This window comes from Arvicanthis niloticus, chromosome 10 (genome assembly GCF_011762505.2).
Source record: "Arvicanthis niloticus isolate mArvNil1 chromosome 10, mArvNil1.pat.X, whole genome shotgun sequence".
NCBI lineage: Eukaryota > Metazoa > Chordata > Mammalia > Rodentia > Muridae > Arvicanthis > Arvicanthis niloticus.
Genome location: NC_047667.1, coordinates 40693313 through 40719249, shown reverse-complemented (window position 1 = coordinate 40719249; position 25937 = coordinate 40693313). Strand labels below are relative to the sequence as shown.

General features: G+C 45.4%; 1 protein-coding gene across 3 annotated transcripts in view; it reads left to right on the top strand.

The window, feature by feature from the left end:
- Positions 1 to 630: 630 nt before the first annotated feature.
- The window catches only part of Npl (N-acetylneuraminate pyruvate lyase), a 46516-nt gene continuing 21209 nt past the window's right edge, over positions 631 to 25937 (top strand). Inside the window, exons 1-5 of one of the 3 annotated variants that reach the window (XM_034513147.2) lie at positions 631 to 789; positions 4504 to 4587; positions 14770 to 14843; positions 16450 to 16537; positions 23311 to 23368. In XM_034513147.2, the coding sequence (XP_034369038.1) occupies positions 4520 to 4587; positions 14770 to 14843; positions 16450 to 16537; positions 23311 to 23368 (288 nt within the window). In that variant the 5' untranslated portion in view covers positions 631 to 789; positions 4504 to 4519. The remainder of the gene's footprint in view (positions 790 to 4503; positions 4588 to 14769; positions 14844 to 16449; positions 16538 to 23310; positions 23369 to 25937) is intronic. The other 2 variants (XM_076941347.1, XM_034513148.2) reach the window with 2 other exon arrangements.

Sequence of the window (25937 nt, the reverse complement as noted above, 5' to 3'; positions counted from 1 at the left end):
GTTACAACCAGTTGTAACTTGGATCGAGACCTGCCTGCCTGCTGCGGATTGAACCCAGATCCTCTGCAAGAGCAGTAATCCGTTTTAGTGATAGGAGATTTAATGGTTAGAGAGAACCCATAATTCTTTGTTCGTTTTGTGTTTTGGTTTTTCAAGTCAAGAGTTCTCTGTGTAGAAGAAGGCTGTCCTGGAGCTTGCAGACCAGGCCACTGGGACCTTGAACTCAGAGATCTGCCTGCTTCTGTCTCCCAGGCCTGGAACTAAAAGCGTGCACAACCACTGGTGGCCTGTAATGATGCACTCTTAAAACCTTCTCACTTCTCTTTTGTCCTAGAGACAAAGAGCAAGGCTGGAGCAGTAGTGTAGCCTAGAGAACCAAGCAACTGCTTGCTGGGCAGCCACCACTGTGACACAACATCTCACATCCAATGCAAACAATACTCGCTCTTGCAGGACCTGAACGGGAGAACTCCAGGACTCAGAGTAGTAAGTACAGTGGGTATCCCAAGAGGTGCAGGAGTCCCCGAGCCTTTCTGAAAATAAGCTCCAGCCACACCCAGGAAGAAGCAACTCATGCACAGTCTCAGGATTCCAGCCCATGAAACAGCGCCCGGACTCGACGTGGAACTACAACCCCCAGGCTCCCTGCGCGGCCGCACGTGGTCCCGCAGCCCCTGAGATAAAAGCGCAACAGCGCGGCTCGGTGGAGATCGGGTCTCCAGTACACAGACGAGAGCACCTCGGTGGCCAAGGTGAGCGCGGCGCCGCGGACCAGAGGAGTGAAGGCAGGTACGCTGGGCAGGGGAGCTCGGGGACTGTGAAAGCGACCCTGCCGCCTGGGGCCAGTGACACTCGGGGATTCTTTGCAGATCCGCGTAGCCTGGCCTCCGGGAACCCATGTCTGAATCGGTCTCTTAGCCTTTGAGCAGAAGGGAATTAGCCATTAACTCTAATACATCCCTTATACATCCCTTACAGAAGAGATAGCTTGTATTTCGTCTTTTGTGTTTTTTCAATATCTGCATTTCTAGTTTACCGAGTATTTCTCAAGTCATTCTCCTTGTTCTGAACTACATCACTTCCCCCTCCTTTCTTTTAAAACTTGGCGGTTTTTAAAAACAAACTTTTTGTCTGTGCTTTGGCATTCCTACGTGCTGATGCAGATGTAAGGTTTCCAGGGTACTACTCCCTCCCCAGTGTTTCAACAAGAACATCCCAAGTTCACTTTAAGTCGTGAGTGCAAGAGCATTTTGATTATTTGCTCTTAATTCAAACTATGAAATATTTCAAAGCGTAATACTCCCAAGTTAATCTTGTATCTCAAGCTAACCTCAGACTCTGATCCTCCTGCCTCCAAGTCGCTTGCAGTCTTGGACAGAAGTGAACCTGTATCCTGCTTATAACTCTGGGATTTTTAATAAAAAAGCAGCAGTTCAGGAGGAAATCTGAAGTTTAATAATTTTCTATTTGGAAAATCAAGAAATTCTCTTTTCTTTTCTCTTCTTTTCTTTCTTAGACTAGATATCTCTATTATGTAGCCCTGGCTGTCCTGAAACCTCTATAAGTAGACCAGGCTATCCTTGAACTCACAGATCTGCTCCCTCTGCCTCCCAAATGTTAGGGTCAAAGGTGTGTGTCGCCATGCCCAGCTGAATCCTCTGGGTTTTGTTGTTTAGTTTTGTTTTGATGTCCTTGAAACTGGGTTTTACGTAACTCAGGCTGGCCACCACTCATTAGTAGCCACAGATGATGGGTTTGAACTCCTGACCCTCCTGCCTCCACCTCCCAGATGCTGGTCCCCAGATGGACGGCAGTTTCTTGACTCTTGGCGTGAGCTGGAAAAGTGAACTACACTGAAGGGATTGAGGTGGGAAATAAATGCTATGGAGCAAAGACAAACCACAGGGAAAGGCAGGTGGTGGCCTCGGGAATGGGTTTGAACAGTACAGCTGGTACACTGTAGGCATGAAGGAACCTTCCAGGCAAGCCAGGGAGTTGACATCATCTGACTAGGATCGAGACAAGATTAGAAATGTAGGTGTTCTGGGAGTGTCACAGTGATTGCCAGGCCCCCTCCTTTTCTCCCACAGGCCCCATGTTAACTACTCAAACTGCATCTAAGGGGTGGTTCATTTAATAGCTTTCAAAGAAAGACATATAAGACTTCCCGGTCAGAACTTAAAAGATGTTCTTATCAAATAGGAAGTAAATGCAGCCAGAAGCACAAGAAGATGGGAATCTGGGTAGCCAGAGCTGACCATTTGATCTAGGATGCTTAATGCTGACTGGTTCAGGCACTCAGCTTCTTATCATTTTAACTCTCTTGGACCCGGGTCAATGATCACCGGTCCAGATAAAAGGTAGCATGGGGTATATCATGAGACCTGCAGGAGAGGGGAAGGAAGAAGATCCAGGTAAGAAGATAACAGAGTTTACCTGACTAGGGACCTCAGTGGACAAAAGTGCTGAGTGTTGGGGAGAAGGCAGCGGCACAAATGACTGTTCCCACTAGACAGAACTTCACAGAGAGCACTGCGCATGTGCCCAGCACAGCCGACAAGAGCATTCTGTCAGTTCATTCATTTTACCCTGTAAACACAGTGACTGGTAACCTTGCTACAGAGGGATAAAGAAGCATAGAGAGAAATGGTGGAGCCAAGGCGCAGTCAGACTCCAGGGCTACCCTGTAAGGAAGGGGAAGGACTTGAGAGCTAAGATGGCGGTTCACTTTGGGTATCTTGAGTTAAGACCGCTGTAGGGATGACAAAGGGAGACTTGCAGTGGGCATTTCCACCTGCCTGCTGAATCCAGGCTCCTTCCCAGGATTCTCATTTCCTCTGCTGGGTCTTCCACATTAGGACGGTCAGATTCACTCTGCCCGATGGAAAGCTCCATCAGTCCCACATGAACGAATGAAATGAGGCTCCCTGCTCAGGAAGTATCATCAGGAAATGTGCCATCAGGTTCAGTCCAAATGTCTCATTCAGTCACCTACATAGTCATCACACATGACTATGAAATGAAAACCGGGTGTTGGGCTGGAGAGATGGCTTGTCTGCTCTTCCAGAGTTCAATTCCCAGCAACCACATGGTGGCTCACGAGCATCTATACTAGGATCTGGTGCCCTCTTCTGGCATCTACGTGTAGATGCAGATAGAGTACTCAATATACATAAAATTTTTTTTAAAAAGGAGGAAAGAAAGAAAACTATGTGTTAACTGGGGTGTAGCTTAGTTGACTAAGTGCATACCATGCACAAAAACCCGGGTTTCGTCCTGAACCACAAAACAACAGAACAAACGAACAGAACAAAATATGTGGTGGTACATGCCTTTAAATGTACAGCCTACAAGTAGAGGTTGGGTGTGGTGGCCAGTAATTCCAGAAATATAGACAGAACAGGAGCTAAAGATCACCCTCCAATACACAGTGAATAGAGAGCCCTGTACAGCTTGCAAAGACCATGAAAAAAAAAAAAAAAAAAAACCCTTCAGCAGCTTGCTGCCAAGCCTGACAACCTGAGTTTGATTCTGGAATCTACACTGTGAAAAGAAAGAACTGATTCCCACAAGTTGTCCTCAGACATCTGCATACATGCTGTGTGTGTACACCTAGACACAATCACAATAAATGTTAAAAAAGAAAGAGACAAAAAGAAGTCTATAGAAGCTGCAAGGTAATCAGATTTAGAATATCAGAGGATACTTGGTTAGTAGGAGATAGCTAATGATTCATCGAAAGCTTTAAATGCTGGGTTTTGGTGGGGTTTCCGTTTAAGACATGAATAGAGAATTCTAGGGCTAGAGAGATGGGTAAGAGCACTGGCTGCTCTGCCAGAGGACCAGGGTTCTATTCCCAGCACCCACATGGCAGCTCACAAGCATCTGTAACTTCAATTCCAGGGGATCTGACACCCTCACAGACAAACATGCAGCAGCCCAGCAATGCATATGAAAATAAATAAATCTTTAAAACAGAAGAAAGAAAGAAAGAAAGAAAGAAAGAAAGAAAGAAAGAAAGAAAGAAAGAGACAGAAACAGGACGAAAGGAAGAAAGGGAGGAAGGAAGGAAGGAAGGAAGGAAGGAAGGAAGGAAGGAAGGAAGGAAGGAAGGAAGGACTGACTTCTTTCTAACTATATTCAGTTTAAGCAAGAACAACCTTGTAGAGTTGAGGCCCCTGAGTGAAGTTCTATCTCCAGGCCTGCATCTGCTGGATTTTCCTCCTTTTCCTGAGGTCTGGGTTTCTCCAGCTCTCTATGTAGCTAAAATGGAAGGCCTTCCATTCCAGATCGTATTTTCCCAGGCCTACCCTCTCTTTGTCTTTAAAGTTTCCCCACCAATATAGTTCGGCTCTAAATTTTTACATTCCCCTACTTGTTCTGAGTGTTTCTATCTTGTAAGTTTGTATTACAGTTCTAAACTGGGAATGAACTTTGACCTGGGAGTTTGATCATTAATTGCCATTCCTTGAAGAAAGAGAATAATGACACTGTGTTTTCCAGACCTTCCAGCAGCCCGATGGCCTTCCCTAAGAAGAAACTCCAGGGTCTTGTTGCTGCCACCATCACTCCAATGACCGAGAATGGGTAACTATCACTGGGGAATAGAGGGGCACCTGTTCCCAGTCACTAGAGAGGCCAGAAGCTCCACTAGCCACTAAACCTGTCTGGGGTGGTCTTACCAAATGGTAGTTTCTACAGTGTGCCTGACCTCCTAAGTCATAAAAGGGCTGGCCATCATCACAGTGGAAAAGGAAGAGGGAAGAACATTGTCCTGGTGCCTTGAAGCCCAGATAGGGCCGGTGGAATAGAGGAGGATCCTGTCTTGGCGTGAGTACTGTCCAGGTCCCTCTAGGGACCTTGTCATTTTGGACATTTGCATCATTGAGTGGCTGGCAGTGTAGCTCATTGTAGAGTCTGTGCTCGAGTTTGATCCATGGAACTCACTTCAAAAAAGTGGGAGGAGGGTGCTGAAGAGATGACTTGACTAGAAATGTGCTTGCTGCACAAACATGAGGACCCAGGTGCAGATCACCAACATCTGTGTAAAAATCAGGTAATCCCAGGATTGCCAAGGTAGAGACAGAAGGATCCCTGCCAGTCTAACTGAGTCAGTAAGCTTCAGGTTTAGTTCAGATATTGCCTCAAAAAATAACAATAGTATAGCACAGAGCAATTAAAGAAGACACGTGACGTTAGCTTCCAATCTTCATATATTTCTCTGCACATGTAAACATGTACCCATAAACACATATGCTCAGAAACACATCCATCAAAACACACACTGCACAAAGGAAACAAAGCAGCCTGTTCATGGACTTGTCTCAGGATTTGTGTTGCTGTGATGAATCCATGACCAAAAGCAACCTGGGGGGGGGGGGGATTTATTTTGCTTATGCTTTGTATCACAGTTCATCATCAAAGGCAGTCAGGGCCGAAACGCAAACAAGGCAGGAGCTGATGCAGAGGCCATGGAGGGATGCTGCTCACTGGCTTACTCCCCCTGGCCTACTCAGTCTGCTTTCTTATTGCACCTTAGAACCACCTGCCCAGGGATGGCATCACCCACAATGACCTGGGCCTTCCCACGGCAACCAGTCATTATGAAACTGCACTGCAGAATTACCTATACGTAAATCCCTAGGTTTTGTTTGTTTTTGGTTTTGTTTTTTTTCTTTTTAAGACAGAGTCTCTGGACATAGCCCTGGCTGTCCCAGAACTCACTGTGTCCAGGCTAGCCTCAAACTCATCACCTACCTCTGCCTCCCAAGTGCAAAGATTAAAAACACACCTCTGTTATAGGCAAATCTTATGAAGGCTTTTTTTTTTTTTTAAGTCCTTCTTTCCAAATGACTCTAGCTTGTGTCAAGTTGACATACAGTTTTCGAGGACCAGTGTCTTAGGAGTCCCGTATCCTGTGAGAAAGACCAAGACATCAGCAAGGTGGACTCATCAGACATCTTTCCAGTCTCATTCAGAAACACATTGGGAGGTGGGGGTGGAGGAAGGAGAGAAGACAGCCCAGGTAACAGCTGATGATTGTTGAGTGTCTCACAAGGTGTCTCGACTTCCAGACGCAGCCTGTGGCAGCCCCTTTGCCTGCATGATCAGATAATGGCCATGCACCAAACATGATTCTGCACTATACATAACTCCTTCTTGGACACCTGACACGAGGGGAGCAGGCACTTCCCCACCTGAGTGTCATTGACCCATCAGAGGTGAATTCTGGCTTCTTTAAGCTTCCTCCTCCTGTAAGAAAAAAGTTATCACCATACCTACATTGCAAACTAATGAACATTAGTAAAATAATCCTTACTGCAGTGCTTGACCAGTGCACTTAGGACAACAGGTTTGAATTGTCATTGTAGCAAGAAACAAGGATTAGAGGAAAATGGACTAATTAATACTCCTTCTTAAAAGGCCTTTCTTTGGGGAGTTCTGTTCCTGAATTTATAAACCTAATAAGAACTTTCAATTCTTATTCAAAGGTGGCCACATCACAGGTCCCTTAGATATTTGGAGCCCAAGACTTGTAAGAGTTATGAAAAACTCTCAACCTTCCTGGATCTAACTTGATGAAGTATTATGTAGATCACTCTGCTGGCTAATGGTCTTTGCTTTCTGTTACTTCTCTCTTTCCGCGGCTCTGGGAAAGGCTGAAATCAGCTCTCTCAGCCTTTCCCAATGCTTCAGCCACTTGTTGCATAGATAAGCAAGAGGCATGTGACTACTCTAGCAGGCTGGTTTGCTTCCTGTGAGATCCTGTCTGTGTCACAGCTCAGCACATTCCATCCTCCTCTTGCTACATTAACCTCAGAAGTGGATTCTCCAGACAGCCTTACTTTTCATCTGGGACACACTGGAGCAGCTGTGTGTCCTTCCCTAGTCTGCTGTTATCTGGAGGCACGGACCCAAAGTACTAGAGATAATTAGATAATTAGCTGGTCTCTGGAGGCCGGGGGTGGGGTTAGTTATGCTTGCCTGCAAACTCAACTCTTGTGGGGGGGGGGGGGTGAGAGAATTGGTTGAAGTTCACCCTTAACTACTCAGTGAGTGCAGGGACAGACAGATGTTAACTCTTTTTTCTCTCATTGCTTGCTCCATCAAAATACTCTTACAGGAGAGAGATGGCTCAGTGATTAAGGCACTGGCTACTCTTCCAGAGGACCTGGGTTAAAGTCCTAGCACCCACATGGCAACTCACAACTGTGTATAACTCCAGTCCCAGGCATCCGATGCCCTCTTCTGGCCTTTGAGGGTGCCAAGCATATACATGGTGTACAGAATTACATGCAGGCAAAACTCTCATACCTGTTAAATAAATCTAAAAATATTCAAACAAAACCACTTGTATCCATACAAGAAGTTTAGAATACCCAAGAACAAGTGGACATTAACCTATTTAGCCACAGGAAAATCTTCCCTTCTGATGTGTTTCCAAAACATTACATCTAATGGGAAAGGCAGTAGAATCTAACACGTGGGACACGTGGGAGTCCGTCCAGGAGATGTGCCATTGTGGTAGTGTTTCTAACCTGGCTTACAACAGAAAAGCCTCTGAAATTCCAAATAACTGAATACAAACTCACTCTCTCTCTCTCTCTCTCTCTCTCTCTCTCTCTCTCTCTCTCTCTCTCTCTCTGTGTGTGTGTGTGTGTGTGTCTGTGTGTGTGTCTGTGTCTGTCTGTCTGTCTGTCTGTCTGTAGACACACACAGTCTATCCATTTATCCCCAACTGGCCTGAAACTCAACTTTTAGATCAAGCTACCCTGAACTTGATTCACCTGCCTTTGCCACCCAAATGCTGGGATTAAAGACATGCACCATCATGCCCAGCCTTTTTCTTCCTTATTTGGCTCACAATAAAAGATGATATCTCAGAACAGGGAAGTTGGGAGGGGGAGACTAGTTAAAGCATCTGCCAGCATCACACCAAGGTACTGCCTTGCCTTTAAGAGGTGTCACTGGGGCCTGGAGAGATGGCTTCCTAGTTAAGAACTCTCACAGCCCTTGCAGAGTAGCCAGCACCCACATGGTGACTTTCAATCCTTAACTCCTAACTCTAGTTCCAGGGGACCCAGTTTAGTCCATTATCATCATGGCAGGAAGCATGACAGCATGCAGACAGGCATGGTGCTGGAGAAGGAGCTGAGAGTTCTACATCTTGATCTGCAGGCATCAGAGAGAGACTATGTGCCACGCTGGGCATAGCTTGAGCATAGGAGACCTCAAAGCCCTCCCCCACAGTGACATACCTCCAAGTAGTGCAACTTCCTGTGGGCCAAGCATTCAAACATGAGGCTTTGGGAGTCATACCTATTTAAAAGTACATGGTAAGTACATGGTAGCACTTGCTATTAATCCCAGCACAGCAGATAGTGCCAGAAGAACCCTGGGAAGCCCTATCCTGGAGGAGCACAAGACACAAGAGAAAACAAGACCATGTGTTTTCCAAGGTACACAGTGAGGACTGATAGCTGAGGTTATCCTATGACCTACCACAGCACACATACTCACACATGTGAACATACCTAGATACGAGCACACAGACAAAAGGTAAAAACAAGCCATCCCTCATCTCCTGTGAAGGAAGACTTCAGCCATACAATCGCTATGGTGCTTGAGGGGCCACAGTCCTCTGCTCTTATGCCATTAGCAACCTTGAGTTGAACCATTTAGTAAGTCATTGTAAAGTGCCTGTCCCACCAGTCCAGCTCCACCCAGCAGCCCTAGTAAGTGTCTTGGAAATCTGGCAGGTCCCTCTCCTTCACTGATGTCTGTTGACTCTCCTCTCCCAAAGCCTTGCTTCTCACTGTATGGTCCTTAGACCAGTTATTCCAGTACCACATGGAAATTTGATGGGGATGCAGGCTTCAGGCCCTACAAATACCACTAGTCAGAACTTGCCTCTGAACAGTGGTCCACTAAAGCCTGAGATGGACTAGCCTGAAGCTGAGAGCCGAACTCCCCAAGACAGCACAGCAAATCCCACAATCTACCTTTTCTTTCTGTTGCTCTGGATTGTTTCCACAAACAACAGCACATCCTTTCTTTCCAGGCTCCATACCTTGACTCATTCTGTTTTCTCTACTTTTTTCCACTATTACCTGATCCTTTAACATGTCTACTTACCCATCAAAACATTTGCAGGGATGAAGGGAGTTTACTCCTTTCCCCCCCCCCCACCCCCTCCTGAAAAGTTCATCTTCCCATTTGCTGAAATACACTGGCAAGGGATGGGAAAAGAGAGAACAGCACTTATGTTTCCAGGCACTACTCTAGTTAGTTTTCAGGAGGACATAGGACAGCAGCTGTCCTTCAGGACGGATGTGATGTCCAGTAAGAGAACTTCAAAGAGTATTCCACCATGTTCCTGGGAGAAGCATCAGCAGGTCAGAAAGGCCCTGCTGCTTCTGAGGATTTTCTAACTCTTTAGTTCAAAGCTCTCAGTGTGCTTTAAGCATCATAGGCTGGAGTGTCATTTCCCATTCCCTAACTCCATCCATTGTGAATTCTTCCTCATTTCTCTTTTTTGTAAAAAGCCTAGACGTTCCCTCCTCTGTGACCCCATGGTACTCTGTGTACACCTTTTTATGTTGCATCAAATTTATCTATTTACGGTGGACTGTCCTAGTTAGGGTTTTACTGCTATGAACAGACACCATAACCAAGGCAACTCTTACAAGGATGACATTTAACTGGGGCTGGCTTATGGGTTCAGAGGTTCAGTCCATTATCATCAAAGCAGGAACATGGCAGCATCCAGGCAGGCATGGTACAGAAGAAGCTGAGAGTTCTACATATTCATCTAAAGGCTGCTAGCAGAATACTGGCTTCCAGACAGCCAGGAGGAGGGTCTTAAGCCCACATCCACAGTGACACTCCAAAAAGGCCACACCTTCTAATAGTGCCACTCCCTGGGCCAAGCATATACAAACCATCACATTGACTATTATGGTAACTTCTTTATTCATGTATTTTATCTCTGTGTGGGGGCACATGGTATACACATGAAGGTCAGAAGACAACTTGTGGGAGTCAGGTCTCTCCACCATGTGGATCCCAGGGATTGAATTCTGGTTATCAGGCTTGGCATCAAGTGCCTTTACCCACTGATCTGTTGGCAGCCCATGATAATATTTTGTTTTGTGCCTGCATTCTCCAGCAGGCTTTGAGCTGCTTGCCTTGTTTTACTGAGGGTAGGTGACATACAAAGATCAAACAAGTGTCTTACTTATCTTTATACCTTCAGCATCTAACATAGATAACTTGTGAACTTTTACTAGTAAATGTAGCACAGGAATGACTAATGGTGGCAGGCAAATAAAAGAGAGAAGGGAAGTAAGTGTTTGAGCAGACATTGGGTGCCAGTCATCATGTTTGGTTGAGCAGACATTGGGTGCCAGTCATCATGTTTGGTTGAACAGACATTGGGTGCCAATCATCATGTTTGGTTGAGCAGACATTGGGTGCCAGTCATCATGTTTGGTTGAGCAGACATTGGGTGCCAGTCATCATGTTTGGTTGAGCACACATTGGGTGCCAGTCATCATGATGGACATTTCATCTACACAGCCCAGTTTCATCTTGACAGCTCCACCAGGGACCTGCAGCTCTATGTCAGTGCTAGAGAAACGTTAAGAAGTCACTTTTTTCTGAGTACAACAACACATACTAGGGTTGGAGAGATAGCTCAGCAGTTGGGGGCACAGCACAGACTGCTCTTCCAGAGGTCCTGAGTTCAATTCCCAGCAACCACAAGGTAGCTCACAACCATCTATAATGGGATCGGACTCCCTCTTCTGGTGTGTCTAAAGACAGCTACAGTGTACTCATATGCATAAAATAAGAAATTCTTTAAAAACAGAATGCTGGGCAGGGGATAGGGAAGAGGAGAAAAACAAGGGGGGGGGTGGTAAGAAGAGGCCAAATGTCAAGGAAAAGGTTTCATTTCTCAACCTAAGTGGTGGCGCACACCTTTAATCCCAGCATTCAGGAGGCAGAGTCAGGCAGATCTCTGAGTTCTCTGAGGCCAGCCTGGTCTACAGAGTGAGTTGGAGGATAGCCAGAGCTACACAGAGAAACCCTGTCTCAAAAAACCTAGATAGAGTACTCCCCCTGAACACCTACGCTCCTGCGTCATCCCCTTCCCCACATCATGCCTTTTTGTGTTTACAAACCCTGTGTGAAAAAGTAAAAATCACGGTTTAATTTTAAAATAATAATAAAGCTCATATTTAAAGTTTAAAAAAAAACCTAAATAGAAAAAAAAAAAAAGATTCATTTTTCTCCATCAAACACCATTGCTTGGCTGTGGTGAGTGCCCTCTCGCTGAGCCACCTTCTATGCCCTGAGTCCGTACTCCTGAGTGTCTGGTCAAGGGCTGCAAACTTACAGCCTGCAGCAAGCATCAGGCAGGGATCTGAAAGGCCTGAGGTGGTTACCTGGACACGGAACCTCTAACAAGGCCATTACTGATCTTTCTCTTTGACAAATTAGCCCTTTTGGTAGCCTGCACCCTTAACCCCAGTACGCAGAGGCAGGCAAATCCCTGTGAGTTTGCTGACAGCCCTGTGTACATGTGAGTTCCAGGACAAAGACCCTGTCTCAAATAAGAAAGCCCTAGCCTTGTTAGATATTTGGCGTTTTAGTCATTTGTGGGTGTACATGATTGTGTGTGTGTGCACGTGTGTATGTGTGGTGCGTGTGGAAGGCAGAAAACAACCTCAAAATATTGTTCCCTGCATGTCATCCGCCTTATTTTTTGAAGCAGAGCCTCTCTGGCCTGGAACTCAACAGGTAGACTAGGCTGGCGAGGCAACGAGCCCCAGGAGTCTGCTGCCACCTTTCATATAATGGTACATTTTTAAATCAGTTCTGTACATCAAACTCAGTTCCATCTGTTTGCAAGGCAAATATTTCACCAACTAAGCTAAGTCCCCGGCCCAAAAAAGTCCTTCTCCACTCGAAAGAAGTTTTATCACTGTGAACGTCAAACAGAAGTTGTTCTAAAGGGTTGCCCCTTTACAGCCTTTGCTGAAGTTCCAGAGGCTGAGAGCTTTTCCAAATGATTCTTCCACTGCCCTGGAAACTCTAGCATTGGCACTATTCCTAAAGGCATTTAAAAACATCCCTAGACTCCGGGCTCTCTCTCTTCTTTAAAAGATAGATAATGCGTCTCCTAGGAGTCCAAGTAGAATTGTCACCCAGGGCAGCCTGAAGGCGTATGGCAAGAATAGGGGATCCCCTTCCCACTGAGCCAAAAAACAAAACAAAAACAAAAATGTAAAGTTTGCCAAGGAAGGAGAAGAAATTTGACTTTCACTTGCCTACATCTGTTCAAGGGTACTACCAGCTCCCTAGAAAGAGGTGCGTTCCTGGACAGAGCCAGACATGGTGGTAGCTCCAGACAGAGTGGGAGGAAAGAAAGGAGGCAGCGTTTCACCCCAGCTATCTGGCCAAGCCCAGCCCCATGACTGCTTCCCAGCATCCCTTGTTGAGATTTACCATCCACTGGTCTGAACCTCAGTGCACTTACTTCTTAACTTAGCCACAGCTCCCAGGATTTAGTAACTTGTATAATATACACAACCTCCTCGACTCCATTAGCATAATAATGAGAATTACAAAACATCACAGGGGACATGGTGCCTGAACGCAAAGTTGAGGGAAGTACCCACACACTTATTTGTGGGTAGAGAGCTGGCAGTGTTCATGTTGTGGCCTGAGCCACTATAGAAAGTGCCCTTCTCTCATGGCTTTAGATTTGTGGCTTTAAATCTACCCCTAAGCACCCCTTTCCTGCCCATGGGCTGTGGGCAATCACGGCTCACAATGTGGTCTTTGCTGTTAGTATCTTTTCCTTTTATCTCAGAATCTTTCTCTCTTTGTTTCTATTCCCTTGGCCAAAATACCCTTTGATGTCTGTTTTCTGAGGTTAAATCCAAATTAGGAGCCTCTGGTCCTCCTATACAAAAGCAGAAATGATGCCAACTAGGTCTCTGTGTTCTTGGCAATGGAACCATGTTCTGCAACAGTAAACCCAGACTCACCACACAGTTTTCCTTTGAATATTCATTCTTGGTCATTCATCCTCCATACCTTATTTTGCCTTTTTCTTTTTTGTTGTTTTTTCTTTGTTTGTTTTGTTTTGTTTTGGAAACAGGGTCTCTCTGTGTAACCCTGACTGTCCTGGAACTCACAAGGCTGGCCTTGAACTCAGACATCTGCCTGCCTCTGCTTCCCAAATTCGGAGATTAAAGGTGCTCACCATTGATGCCTGGTGCCACCTAACTTTTTATAGTGGTAGAGCATTTAGTGCAGTTTTTTTAGCCCATTTATTTTTAAATTATTATGTTTTTAAGGGAAAGCAGCCTTATCACTTGAAACATCAGATCTTCACAAGGTCATTGTGCTTCAGACTGAAAAGTTCAGGCAGGTCCCATGGGAGTTTGTTAAAATGCAGATGCTCAGCCAGCTGTTGTAGAGCATGCCTGCAATGTCAGCCATTGAGAAGCAGAGGCAGGACCATCTGGAGTTCAAGGCCAGCTGCAGCTACCTAGGGAGAGGCCAGCCTGAGCTACATGAGACCCTGTGACTGGAGATAGTAAATTCACATCTTATTGAGAGAGCTCAGCTGAGATACGAAAGAGTGAAGACAAGGAGACTGTGAAGGTTATTTCCAAGACAGTGCTCTTCCCAGCGAAGGACACATGGGGATTTGCTTTTGGAACTCTAGACACATTCAGTGCATTCCCCGTAAGAGGTCACGCCTGAGCATCCCAGTGAAAGGCCTCTCTTTTAATGACTTGTTTTTTCCTAATTTATATGTATGAGTGTTTTGCCTCTGTGCATGTACCCTCACTGTGTGCATGGCTGTTGCCCTAGGAGGTCTAAAGAAGATACCAGATCATTGAAACTAGAGTTTCAGATGGTGTGAGCCACTGTGAAGTGGGTAGGAACTAAACCTGGGTCGTCTGCAAAAAGCAACAAGCAGATGCTCTTAACCTCTGAGCCATCTCTGATAGATAGGATGACCCACGTGATGGACAGAGAGAACAGGTCATAATTTGTAAAGAAAAGCCAGTGGAAACATTTGGAGGCCTGCTTAGCTCCAAGTCCTGGAGCTCTTACTATTAAAGAGGCAGAAATGCCTCTGGGAATGCTTGGCTTACACCAGAACCAGAAAGTTTCTCCAGGAAGGAAAGGAAAGGATACATGCTGGTGAGATAGCTGAGTGGGTAAAAGTGCTTGCCACACCCCCAAACCTGATGATTTGGTTCAATCCCTGGGACCCACATGATGGACAGACTCCCCCAAAAGGGAGTGGTCTCTACACACATGCTCTCTCTCTGTCTCTCTCTCTCTCTCTCTCTCTCTCTCTCTCTCAGCATCACTACTACCAGCTTATGTCTTGTACTTATTTGACAAACCATCTAACAACTGAGTAGAGCACCCAACACTGGAGTAGAGCAGTTCATGAGCCAGGATTTGGGGTTGAATAATCATCTTTAAAAAAAAAAGACTGGCCAGGTAGTGGTGGTGCACACCTTTAATCCCAGCACTTGGGAGGCAGAGGCAGGCAGATTTCTGAGTTCGAGTCCAGCCTGGTCTACAGAGTGAGTTCCAGGACAGCCAGAGCTATACAGAGAAAACCTGTCTTGAAAAACAAAAACAAAAACAAAAACAAAAAAAAAAAAAAAAAAAAAAACAAAACAAAACAAAAGACTAACTATGCATTATTCCCTATATCCCCCTATCTTTTAGAGAAATCAACTTTCCTGTCATTGGTCAGTATGTGGATTACCTGGTAAAGGAACAGGGGGTGAAGAACATTTTCGGTAAGTCATCTTGAGAGATCTCAGATCTAGCTCAGGCCTTAGCAAGTAATAGATCTCACCTGACCATGAGGTCATAGGACATGTGTCAGAGGTCATGGTGGAGCCTGCTAGGATAACTAAAGTTGCGAATGTGTAGGCTCACTGACTTCAGGTCTACAGATTCCTTGTAGAGCACCTCATTTGGCAGTGTGCCAACAAATACAGTGGGTTTTTTTGTTTGTTTGTTTTTTGTTTTTGTTTTTTTTTTATCCCCCACTTAGAGATAAAACTCTATGTCTTAGAGACTGTTGAGGTCATGAAACTAAAAGGGGTTAGAGTAACAGCAGAGCCTGGTTAAGTAACAGTTTAGCTCCCTGATACAGGGCCAGACACAGTAGCACATGCCTTTAATCCCAGCACTTAGGAGGAAGAAGCAGGAGGATCTCTGAGTTCAAGGACAGCCAGAGGCACACAGACAGACCCTGTCTTGACGGGAAGGGAAGGGAAAAGGGAAGGGAAAAGGGAAGGGAAAAGGGAAGGGAAAAGGGAAGGGAAAAGGGAAGGGAAAAGGGAAGGGAAAAGGGAAGGGAAAAGGGAAGGGAAAAGGGAAGGGAAAAGGGAAGGGAAAAGGGAAGGGAAAAGGGAAGGGAAAAGGGAAGGGAAAAGGGAAGGGAAAAGGGAAGGGAAAAGGGAAGGGAAAAGGGAAGGGAAAAGGGAAGGGAAAAGGGAAGGGAAAAGGGAAGGGAAAAGGGAAGGGAAAAGGGAAGGGAAAAGGGAAGGGAAAAGGGAAGGGAAAAGGGAAGGGAAAAGGGAAGGGAAAAGGGAAGGGAAAAGGGAAGGGAAAAGGGAAGGGAAAAGGGAAGGGAAAAGGGAAGGACAAACAGACCTGCTCTTTTCTAAGGGAAACAGGAACAGTAGATCTGGGAGAGAGGGGAGGTGGGGAGGTTGGACTAGAGGGAGAGGAGTCTGTTATTGGGCTGTATTGTATGAGAGAAGAATAAATAAAGGAAAAAATAAATTTACAAGGAGTTTTTTAAAAGAATTACAAAAATAAATAAATAAGTACAAATTAAACCAATGTGGTAGCATTACCTACAATTTCAGCACTTTAGAGGCTACAGCAGGAGGATCATAAGGCCAGGCTGGGGTACAGTACAACACTCTGCCTTTAAATCATTTGGCTAGAGAGGTTGGTTCAATGGTTAAGATTCTTGCTGCCTTCGCAAAGGACCTGGGTTTAATTCCAGGCACCCACACCAGCATCTCACAACCACCTCATAACCCCATCCAGGAGATTAAAATGTTTCCTCAGGCACATACGTGCACACAGAAATAAAAATAATAAATCTTTGTTTTTAATTCCCATCTGTCCCTAATGGCAAGGGACAATTTCTAAGCAAAGTCACAGTTGACCTCCTTGCTGTTTTTGACTAGAGGAGGGTAGAAAAAGGACCAAGTCTGAAGTAAAAATGGACAAGCAACACGTCCCCCTTCAGGCTCCATCTCTGTTTATTCTTTGTGCCCCTTCCTCTCAAGCAGGGGTTTCAGACCCAACCCTTCTAGTTTTAGGCTTGAAGGAACAAGAAGCACTGGCTGGTCCTACTAACTGACTCTTTGTTTAAAACAGTGAACGGCACCACGGGAGAAGGCCTGTCCCTGAGTGTCTCTGAACGTCGCCAGGTCGCGGAGGAATGGGTTAGTCAAGGGAGGAACAAGTGAGTAATTATGCTGATAGCAACTCACAGGCAAGGTCTGTGCCAGCAAGGCTCTTCCCACTGTCCCAGTCAGCTGAGGCGGGAGGCGAGCTGGAGCTCTGAGCCTCCCACATGTAGCAAGAAGCTTCCTTCCCTTCTCTGGGGAAGGGCAGCAGGACCAAAAAACACACCAGATCTTATTCAGAAACCACCTCTGATCTGCCTGTGAAGCCAAGCTCCTCCCGGTTTCCTGTCCTTGCACTAAAAGAGGACAAGAGGGTGGCCTCCTGTTGTGTGTATTATTCCTCTCGTCTTAGTTGGGGCTTCTATTGCTATGATGAAACACCAAGACTGAGCATAAGCCGCTCCGAGGGAAAGGGTTTATTTAGCTTACGCTGCCACATCACAGTCCATCACAGAGCGGACTCACTGCCACATCACAGTTCGTTACTGAGCAGACTCAGCAGGATCTCAAATAGAGCGGGAACCCAGAGGTGGGAGCTGACCTGACGCAGAGGCCGTGGAGGATGGGGTGCTTACTGGCTTGCTGCTTGTGGCTTGATCAGTTTGTTTTATTTTATTTTATTTATTTTTGGTTTTTCGAGACAGGGTTTCTCTGTACCCTGACTGTACTGCACTCTGCAAACCAGGATGGCCTGGAACTCGCAGAGATCCACGTGACTCTGCCTCCCCAGTGCTAGGGCTAAAGGTGTGGGCCACCTCGCCCTGGTTATTTTTTCTGATCTGCCCTAGAACCATCTGCCTATGGGCTAAGCCCTTCCACATCAACACCACATCAAGAAAATCCCCTAGACAGGTGGTTCTCAACCTTCCTAATGCTGGGACCCTTTAATACAGTTCCTCATGGCGTGCTGACCCAGCCATAACATTATTTTTGTTGCTACTTCATAACTGTGACTTTGCTACTGTTATGAATCATAAAGTAGATATCTGTCACCCATGTCAGGTTGAGAACCACTGCCCTAAATCCTCGGGCCTGAAGACTTGCCTACAGGCCAATCTATGGAGGTATTTTCTCATTAGAATTCCTTTTTTCCAGATGACCCTACCTTGTGTCAAACTGACATAAAACTCGACAGCTACCCAATGCGTTGTCACACTGGGGAGCTGGAACTAAAAGAAAATTTTAAAATAGGCCCAAACTAATAAAATAACAGGGCCCTGTGATTCCTTTTCCTAACCTAAATAGTTAAAAATGCCTGTCAGCAGGTTTGGGCCCAGTTAATTAGTTACAGAAAATACAGAGTTATAGGACCAAAGACGAAGGCCTGTTGACCTCCCAAGGACTTGGCCAGACACATAGATAAAAAAATATACAAGGACATCCTTAGAAGAACAGAGAGATGTCCAAATGAGTAATGGGCCATCTGGTGTTCCTCCAGACCCTTTCCCCCTCCCCTTGAGGTCTCCTCAAGGCCCAAGAAACTGCAATTAACTAGATACTATGCTAACTTAGACTGGCATAGTCTGCTGATGTAAAACAACCAATCGTGTACCCACGTAAAAATCTCCCAATTCCCCCACCCCTTGACTATATAAGTCCTAATTCTTAGAGCCTCGAGGTCAGTTCCTCTATCCCCTATGTGAGATATGGAGATATGGACTGGCCCAGAGCTCTGATATTACACTGCCTCATGTGTTTACATCAAGTTGGTCTCTCGTGAGTTTTTTGGGTGGGCGCCATCCTGAGACTTGAGTGAGAATCCCCCTTTGAGTCCTTTCAGAACAAGGTCTTTGCCCTCAGTTTGCTTCCCACCCAACTGGGAATAAGTTTGTGAAACCTAGCATTCCCACCTCTAAGTATAAACTGAGACAACAGTGTGGTTGGTAGTATTTAGATGGAGACAAGATGTTGTTGGTTAGTAGAAACAGCTGAGCAAGCCCCAACCCCCTCCTACATAGCTAAGTGTGGATTGGAGAGCCCAAAAGCTTGAGTGAGTCTACACGAGGCAGCGTCTTCGTCCCTAATGGTGGGATGATAGCAAAGCGTATCAGAGCGATGTTAGGTAGGCTTTTTTCTTATTATTTTTGTTTATTTTTATTTGTCTATTTTGGGTGGTTTGGGCTTTTGTCGTCGTTTTGGTTTGTTTTGGTTTTTGATTTTTCGAAGCAGGGATTCTCTGTACATCCCTGGCTGTCCTAGAACTTGCTCTGTAGACCAGGCTGACCTCCAAATCAGATCCACCTGCCTCTGCCTCAGAATGTTGGGATTAAAGGTGTGTGATACCTCTGCCCCAGCTGTTTATTTTTAAGTTGAGGCAAGGTGAATCACCTGCCAAGTTCCTTTATTATCATTCTGATTTTTATTATCATCCTCATTATCGTTATTATGAGTGTGATGTATGAGAGTGTGAGCAGCATGTGAAGGTCAGAGGACAGCTTGGAAGAGTCAGGTCTCTTCCACCGAGTGGGTCCTGGGGATAGAACTCTGATCCTCAAACTTCTCATCTCCGACCTCTCTTTTACTTTCCCCCAGGGGAGAGTCTGTCAACCTGGCTGACCTAGCTCAACTCTCAACTCATTATGTAACCAAAGATGACCTTGAATTTTTTTTTTAAAGATTGATTGATTGATTGATTTTATGTATGAGAGTACACTGTAGTTGTCTTCAGACACACCAGAAGAGGACATCAGTTCCCATTACATATGGTTGTGAGCCACCATGTGGTTGCTGGGAATTGAACTCAGGTCCTCTGGAAGAGCAGTCAGTGTTCTTAACCACTGAGCCATCTCTCCAGCCCAACCTTAAATTTTTTTTTTAACTTTTTGTTTGTTTGTTTGTTTTTTCGAGACAAGGTTTCTCTGTGTAGTCCTTGCTCTCCTGGAACTCACTCTGTAGACCAGGCTGGCCTCGAACTCAGAAATCCGCCTGCCTCTGCCTCCCAAGTGCTGGGATCAAAGGCGTGCGCCACCACCGCCCGGCCCAACCTTAAATTTTTGATCCTCCTGTCTCCACCTCCCAAATGCTGGGATAGCAGGTGCACAGTGTGACGGGAGACTGAAGTGCCCTAGTATTTTTATTTTTATTTTTTTTTGAGACAGGGTTTCTTTATATAGGTCTGACTGTCTAGTAACTCACCATGCAGACCAGGCTTGCCTCGAACTCACAGAGGCTCACCTGCCTCTGCCTCTGGACTGCTAAGACATTGTCTGTTTCTCGGCCCCTGCAGTAATAGAAGTGTTCTGTAGTACAAGTGGACTGTGGACTGTATTTTAGTGAGGTTTCGCTTTCAGTCAGTCCTGGGGTGGGCGGGAGTGGTTCTGTACCAGTGCAAAGGTGGATTTTAGCTGGGGAAGGGAAGCTGTGAGGCCTAGAAATGCAGAACTAGAGGGTTGAGGTTTCCTTTGTTTGATGGAGGACAGGAAGTCCCGCCCTGCTGTCATGCAGCTCTGGGAAGTTGAGGTCAGCCTTTTCTCTTCCTACAGAAGATTCCTCTTTTCCTCTGTATTCTTTTCCTCTGTAGTTTGCCTTGTTTTTCTTTCTGTCCCCTTTCTCCCCCTTGCTGCTTTTCAAGAATGATTTTATTATTTATTAATTTTATTTTTATGAGTGTATGTGATAAGTTACCTCTGCCAACAAAATGAGCCAATTCAAGCCAAGTTTAAGTATAAAGGCAGGTTTATTGGGAAGTAGCTCTTCACCCACCACACAGGAGGGGGTGAGTGCAGTTGCCATGGAGAGGGAGTCAAAGGGGAAGAAAAAGAGAAAGCATGCGCACAGAAGAGAAGAGAGAGATGCAGAGAGAGGGGAGAGAGAACCAAAATGTCTGGGTGAGAGGAAGCCTAGTTCCTAGGCTGGGAAGTTCAGGGTGAGGGTGGAGTGTGCCAGCCATGCCCTGTAACAGGTAGAGACTGAGGGATGCTGAGAGAACCTGGAGGCCAGGTCCACTTTGGCATGTTAAAATGCACACCTCAGCTGCTTGTCCCCTGAATCCCAACAGTGTGTAGGTGTACCACATGTGTGCTTGGTGTCTACAAAGGCCAGAAAAAGATGTCAGATTTGTTAGCATTTCTTCTAGGCTCTGCTCTGAGGTTACCTGGCAACAGCCAGATGTGCCAGACTCAGTATAAAAGGGGCTGCTGCCCCCCTCCTCACTCTCCTGCTCCTATTCTCTTCTCTTGTTCTCTTCCTCCTCTGTCTCCTCTCTCCCCATTCTCCTCCCCCTCTCTCCATGTGCTCAGGGTCTACCTCTACTCCTCTACTGTCTCTCTCTGTCTTTCTCTTTGCCTTTCTCTGTCTCTACTACCCCCTCAACTCCCCTCTCCATGACACAAATAAACTCTATTCTATACTATACCATGTGTGGCTATACCTTGGGAAGGGATGTCTCAGCATGAGTCCGCAGAGGCACCTCCTTTCCCCCATACCATACAGCGCCTCTACCAAACATATCCCCGGCTTCTTTTTCTTTTTTATAAAAAATTTTTACAAAGATTTTATAAAATTCCCTAGAACTGGCCTTACAGACAATTGTAAGCCACCATGTAAGTGCTGGGAATTGGACCCAGGTCCTGAAAGAACAAGCCATTGCCCATAACCACTGAGCCATCTCTCCAGTCCCATGTTAAGTTCTTGGTAAACAAAGCTTGTGTTCTTAGCTTCAGAATCCTGCATGTCCTGGAAACTGAGCACGAGTTCCCTTTGACGCCAGTCTGGCCCTGGTGACCTGACTGAGCCCTTGAGCCCACATTTCTGACTCATATCCTTTACTTGATATGAAGCTCTTGAGTAGAAGAGTTCTGTCTCCAGATGTTTTGAAGAAAGCCAATGTAATTTTGGATCCTAAAAGAACTGCCTTGCTGTGGTCTTTTACAAAAAAAAAAAAAAAAAAAAAAAAAAAAAAAAAATGCCTTCTGCATGCTACTGTATTTTTACAAAAAGAAAAGGAAGCCAGAGATATGTTTGGTGGCGGGAGGGGTGCCTCTGTGAGCTCATGCCGAGGCATCCCTTCCCCCTGAAGTACCAGCCACACAAGGTATAGTATAGAATAGAGTTTGTTTAGGGCATGGGGTGGGGAGTTGAGGGGTTAGTAAAGACAGAGAAAGATGGAGTAGAGGCTAGCCATGAACACTTGAAGTAGGGGGAGGTGAATGGGGAGAGAAGGGACAAAGGGGGAAAGAGGGTAAGAGAGCAAAGAAGAAAGTGAGGTGGTGGTGGGGGCAAGCAACTCCTTCTATAGTGAGTCAGGCACACCTGGCTGTTGCCAGGTAACTGTGGGACGGAGCCTAGAAGAAATGCTAACACATACAGTTGTATATAGAAAGTGTGTGGCCTGTAGATAGTGTGTTGCCTGTATATATCACATATATACAATTTCCCAAGTGTTTCTGATCAGGTAATCAACACCAGGAGCAAATGAGAGTTTGTGACCTGGAAGGAAAAGGACAATTTTAAATAATTTTGGAGGGCTGGGTATGGTGGTATACCCCTTTAATCCCACCATAATGAGCTCTAGAGCTACATAATAGAAAGAACCTATCCCCAAAATAAAGAATAAATAAAATAACTTAGGGGTAGAGGAAATGGCTCAGCAGGGAAACTTGTCCCCAAGCCTAACAACTGGAGTTCAATTCCCCCCCAACCCATCCTCTACACACACTGGATTATTGGAAGGCTGTGAGCCACCATATGGGTGCTGAGAATCAAACCTGGATCCTCTGGAAGAGCAGCCAGTGCTTTTAACTGCTGAGCCACCTCTCCAGTGCTAAAGTAACTTTGAATAGTTGCCAGTTTACTTACTGTATGAAAACAGAGAAGTATCTGCATGCACTTTTTAAAGCTGTGATACTAGGGATTGAATTCAGACTCGCTCCTACACGTTAGGATCGTGCCCTGCCACTGAGACAGAGCCTACTTATCTGTAGCCTTTCTGTAGTTTCTGAGACAGGGTCTCTGTAAGTTCCCAAGGTTTCCTTAAACTTGTGATTCCCCTGCATCAGTTTTCCAGATATCTTGGATTATAGGCCTGTGCCACTAGAGCCTATTTTTACTCATTCTTGCCTCCTTTTTATTCTGTATCTTTATATTCATAATTTATTTTCGAGGCAGGGTTTCTCTGTATAACCCTGACTGTCCTGGAACTTGGATCTGTAGACCAGGTAGCCTGGAACTCACAGAGATTCACCTGCCTCTGCCTCTACTTCCTGAGTACAGGGATTAAAGGCATGAGCCACCACACCCAGATACATTTTTAATTTTTTAAATAATGTTTTTAAACGTTTTTGTTTTGAAGACAAATAATTTCCATAATTTCCCCAAGTTGGCCTTGAATTTGAAATCTTCCTGCCTCAGCTTTCTGAGTAGCCAGGATGGCAGACCTGTGCCACTAGACCCAATGCACTCTTGACTAGTATTGGGGTTTGGGATTTTTAGGTGCATGCACATAAACACCTGTGCCATGGCATGTGTATGGAGGTCAAAGGACAACTTTTTTTTTTTTTTTAGATTCATTTATTTTATATATATGAGTACACCATTTCTCTCTTCAGACACACCAGAAGAGGGCATCAGACCCCATTGCAGATGGTCATGAGCCAGACCTCTAGAAGAACAGTCAGTGCCCTTAACCACTGAGCCATCTCTCTAGCCCCAAAGGACACCTTTTGGGAACGGACTCTCTTGTTTCATGTTGTGGGTCCCAAGGATACTGGTAGAATTGATTCAACCATCTTATTTGTCTCGAGGCTAAGTATTAAGCCAGCACAAAGGAGGATGGTACAACTCTTTTTTGTTCTTTTAAACTCCAGGAGATTCACATGCTTGTCTTCTGCAGGTTGGACCAGGTGGTGATTCACGTGGGAGCACTAAACTTGAAGGAGTCACAAGAACTGGTATGGCTCTGTATCCCTCTGTGAGACTATTCAGGGGGACCTCCTCTTTTTATGTTAGAATTAATACCAATCCTATATTTGGCTGAAGGAGATCAAATGTGGGACTACTGGAGCAGACACATGACCATGGAAAGGCAGTAGCTAAAAGAGATGCCAACAGCAGATGCCAAGGACCAGCCTCAGCTTGGAGAGGGGTTCTGAGGAAGGGGTGTCTAAACAAATGACTCCAAGTCAAATCCTGGGTCCAAGCTGGCGGCCTGTGTTCTGCTGGAGACTGCTTTCCAGCCTGCTTCCTCTCTGTCCTGCTTTCTCTCTCTCTGCTCTGCTTTCTTTCTGGAGATCTCCAGCTCTCTGTGTGTTCTGCTTGAGACAGTTCTCCAAGCAGTTCTCTCTTACTATTTTGAAAAATTCTCTAGATAGCTCATCTCCTGTAGATCATAAGCCCAGTCCTTTATTTTACACACCAATCCAGTCATTTACTTCAGGTTTCCTTTTGAATATCCTAAGAATCACATCCAGTGGACACAGACCCTTAAGTCTTAGGAGACAGGAAGCGTACATTTTAACATTGCAAAAGGATTCAGAGATCTTGCTGCCTGTTTGCACAGATGATAAATTAGCTGGGTGGGACCCCATCCAGAAATTATCATTTCCACCACACCTGGGCCTGGATTCAGTATGTCCCCCGCTGGCCCTGAACTCAGGAATCTTCCTGCCTTCATATCGTCCTGACAAGCTGGCTCATTAATACAGCTGCCTTTATTCTTTCAGATTCATATAATTCATATACTACATCCTTATATTTTTGCATAGTTGAGGAATGATATATTTTCTAATTCATGTTTTTAGAGTTCTCTTCCACAGTCTTAAGGGCTGTCCTGAAGGTCCCAGTGTGTATCATTTTGCTAAGACATTAGCCACACCTTCAGCTCCTGGACTCATGCTGTCTCAGATTATTATGGAGTCATTAAAGTAAACAGAGAGGATGTTCCATGCCTCGGAGGAATGTGAGAATATGCTCATTATTATACAAACAAGCCTTATGCTCTTGGCAGCCACTGACACTCGTAGAGGCCCATGTCCGCTGGCCCTGACCCAGAGGCTAGAATCATATCATTTTGTCCCCACCAAAGCTATGTGGGATCGGCAAGAGACAAAGGAACTTCCCTCCCGGGGAGAGCTGAGGTTGGATATAAAAGCCGCTGAGTCTGTAGAGCATGAGCCAACATCAGTGCTCTCTGCAAAGTGAGGGCAAGGCCATCTGCTGGACAGAGAGGGAGTAGGAAATGGGGCTACCCTGGAGAATGGAGTTCTTCAGAGGTTTGAAACCAAAGCTGTAAGCCAGAAACATATCAGATGAGCTCCCTGTTCAGAACTGTAGAAACTAGCTAGATACAGTCTTCAGCTAAGACACAGGATCAAGAAGGCAGAGACTTGGTTTGCTCTAGGCTTAGTGATTAGGCTGTGTTAGATCTAAAGGCCAGACCAGAGCTGGGCAAGGTGCACACACCTGTGATCCTAGCTCTCTGGAGACTGAAGCAGGGGAATTGGGAGCTGGAAGCCAACCTGGGCCACGTAGTGTAACTTGGTCTCAAGAGAAAACAAAGCAAAGCAGATGGTGGTGGTTCTGGGACCTGGGTGAGGTGATTATAAGAAGAAAGTATAAAGTGTTTTTCAGAAGACTCAGTTGCCATCAAATTGACTGGGTCCTCAGGATATTCTAGCTCCAAGATTACAGTGCGCTAGTCTAGCTCAGTTCTTCATAAAATTTGTTTGTTTTTCATATTATTTGGGTCCAATGTGAGTGAATATACTTGTGGAATTATAGTTCAATATTCTTAGATAAACTAAAGGGATGGGCTAGGGAGATAGCTCAGTTGGTGAAGTGTGTATTCAGCAAGCATGAAAACCTGGATTCAGATCCTCAGAACCCACATAGAAAGATGGGCGTGGCTACAGTGCCTATGACCCGAGCCTTAGCGAAAGCAGAGACAGGCAGATCTCTGAAGCTCATCAGTAGCCAGACCAGCCCAATCAATGGACAAGCATCAAGTTCAGCAAGAGACTTTTAAAAAAAAAAGTAAAAACTGACATCATAGTTATGCCTTTAATCTCAGCACATGAGGGGCAAAAGCAGTTGGAACTCTGTGACTTCTGGACTAGCCAGGACTACACAGTGAGACCATGTCTCAAAAATAATAATAACCCACAAGTTGTTCTCTAACCCCGAACACACACACACGAAAATTAAAATGCTATTGTGTCAGATGGAAAGAACACAACTGAACACAAATAGTATAACATTTCCTTTTCTCAACTCTCAGCCAAGGTTCCCTTTCTTCTTAAACAGAGTACTAAATAAACGATTCACATGCACCACCTTCTGACCCTGGGCTAATGGTGCCGATGCCCAATGTCTCGACTAATCTCTGAACTATATCCCAAACTTCTCTTTTTAATTCTATCATTTACTTCTGCAGAAAGGTTTTATTTGTTTGTTATTGCTGGAGACTAAACCTAGGACCCTGCACCTCCCAGACAAATGCTCTTCTACTGAGCTAAGTCCCCA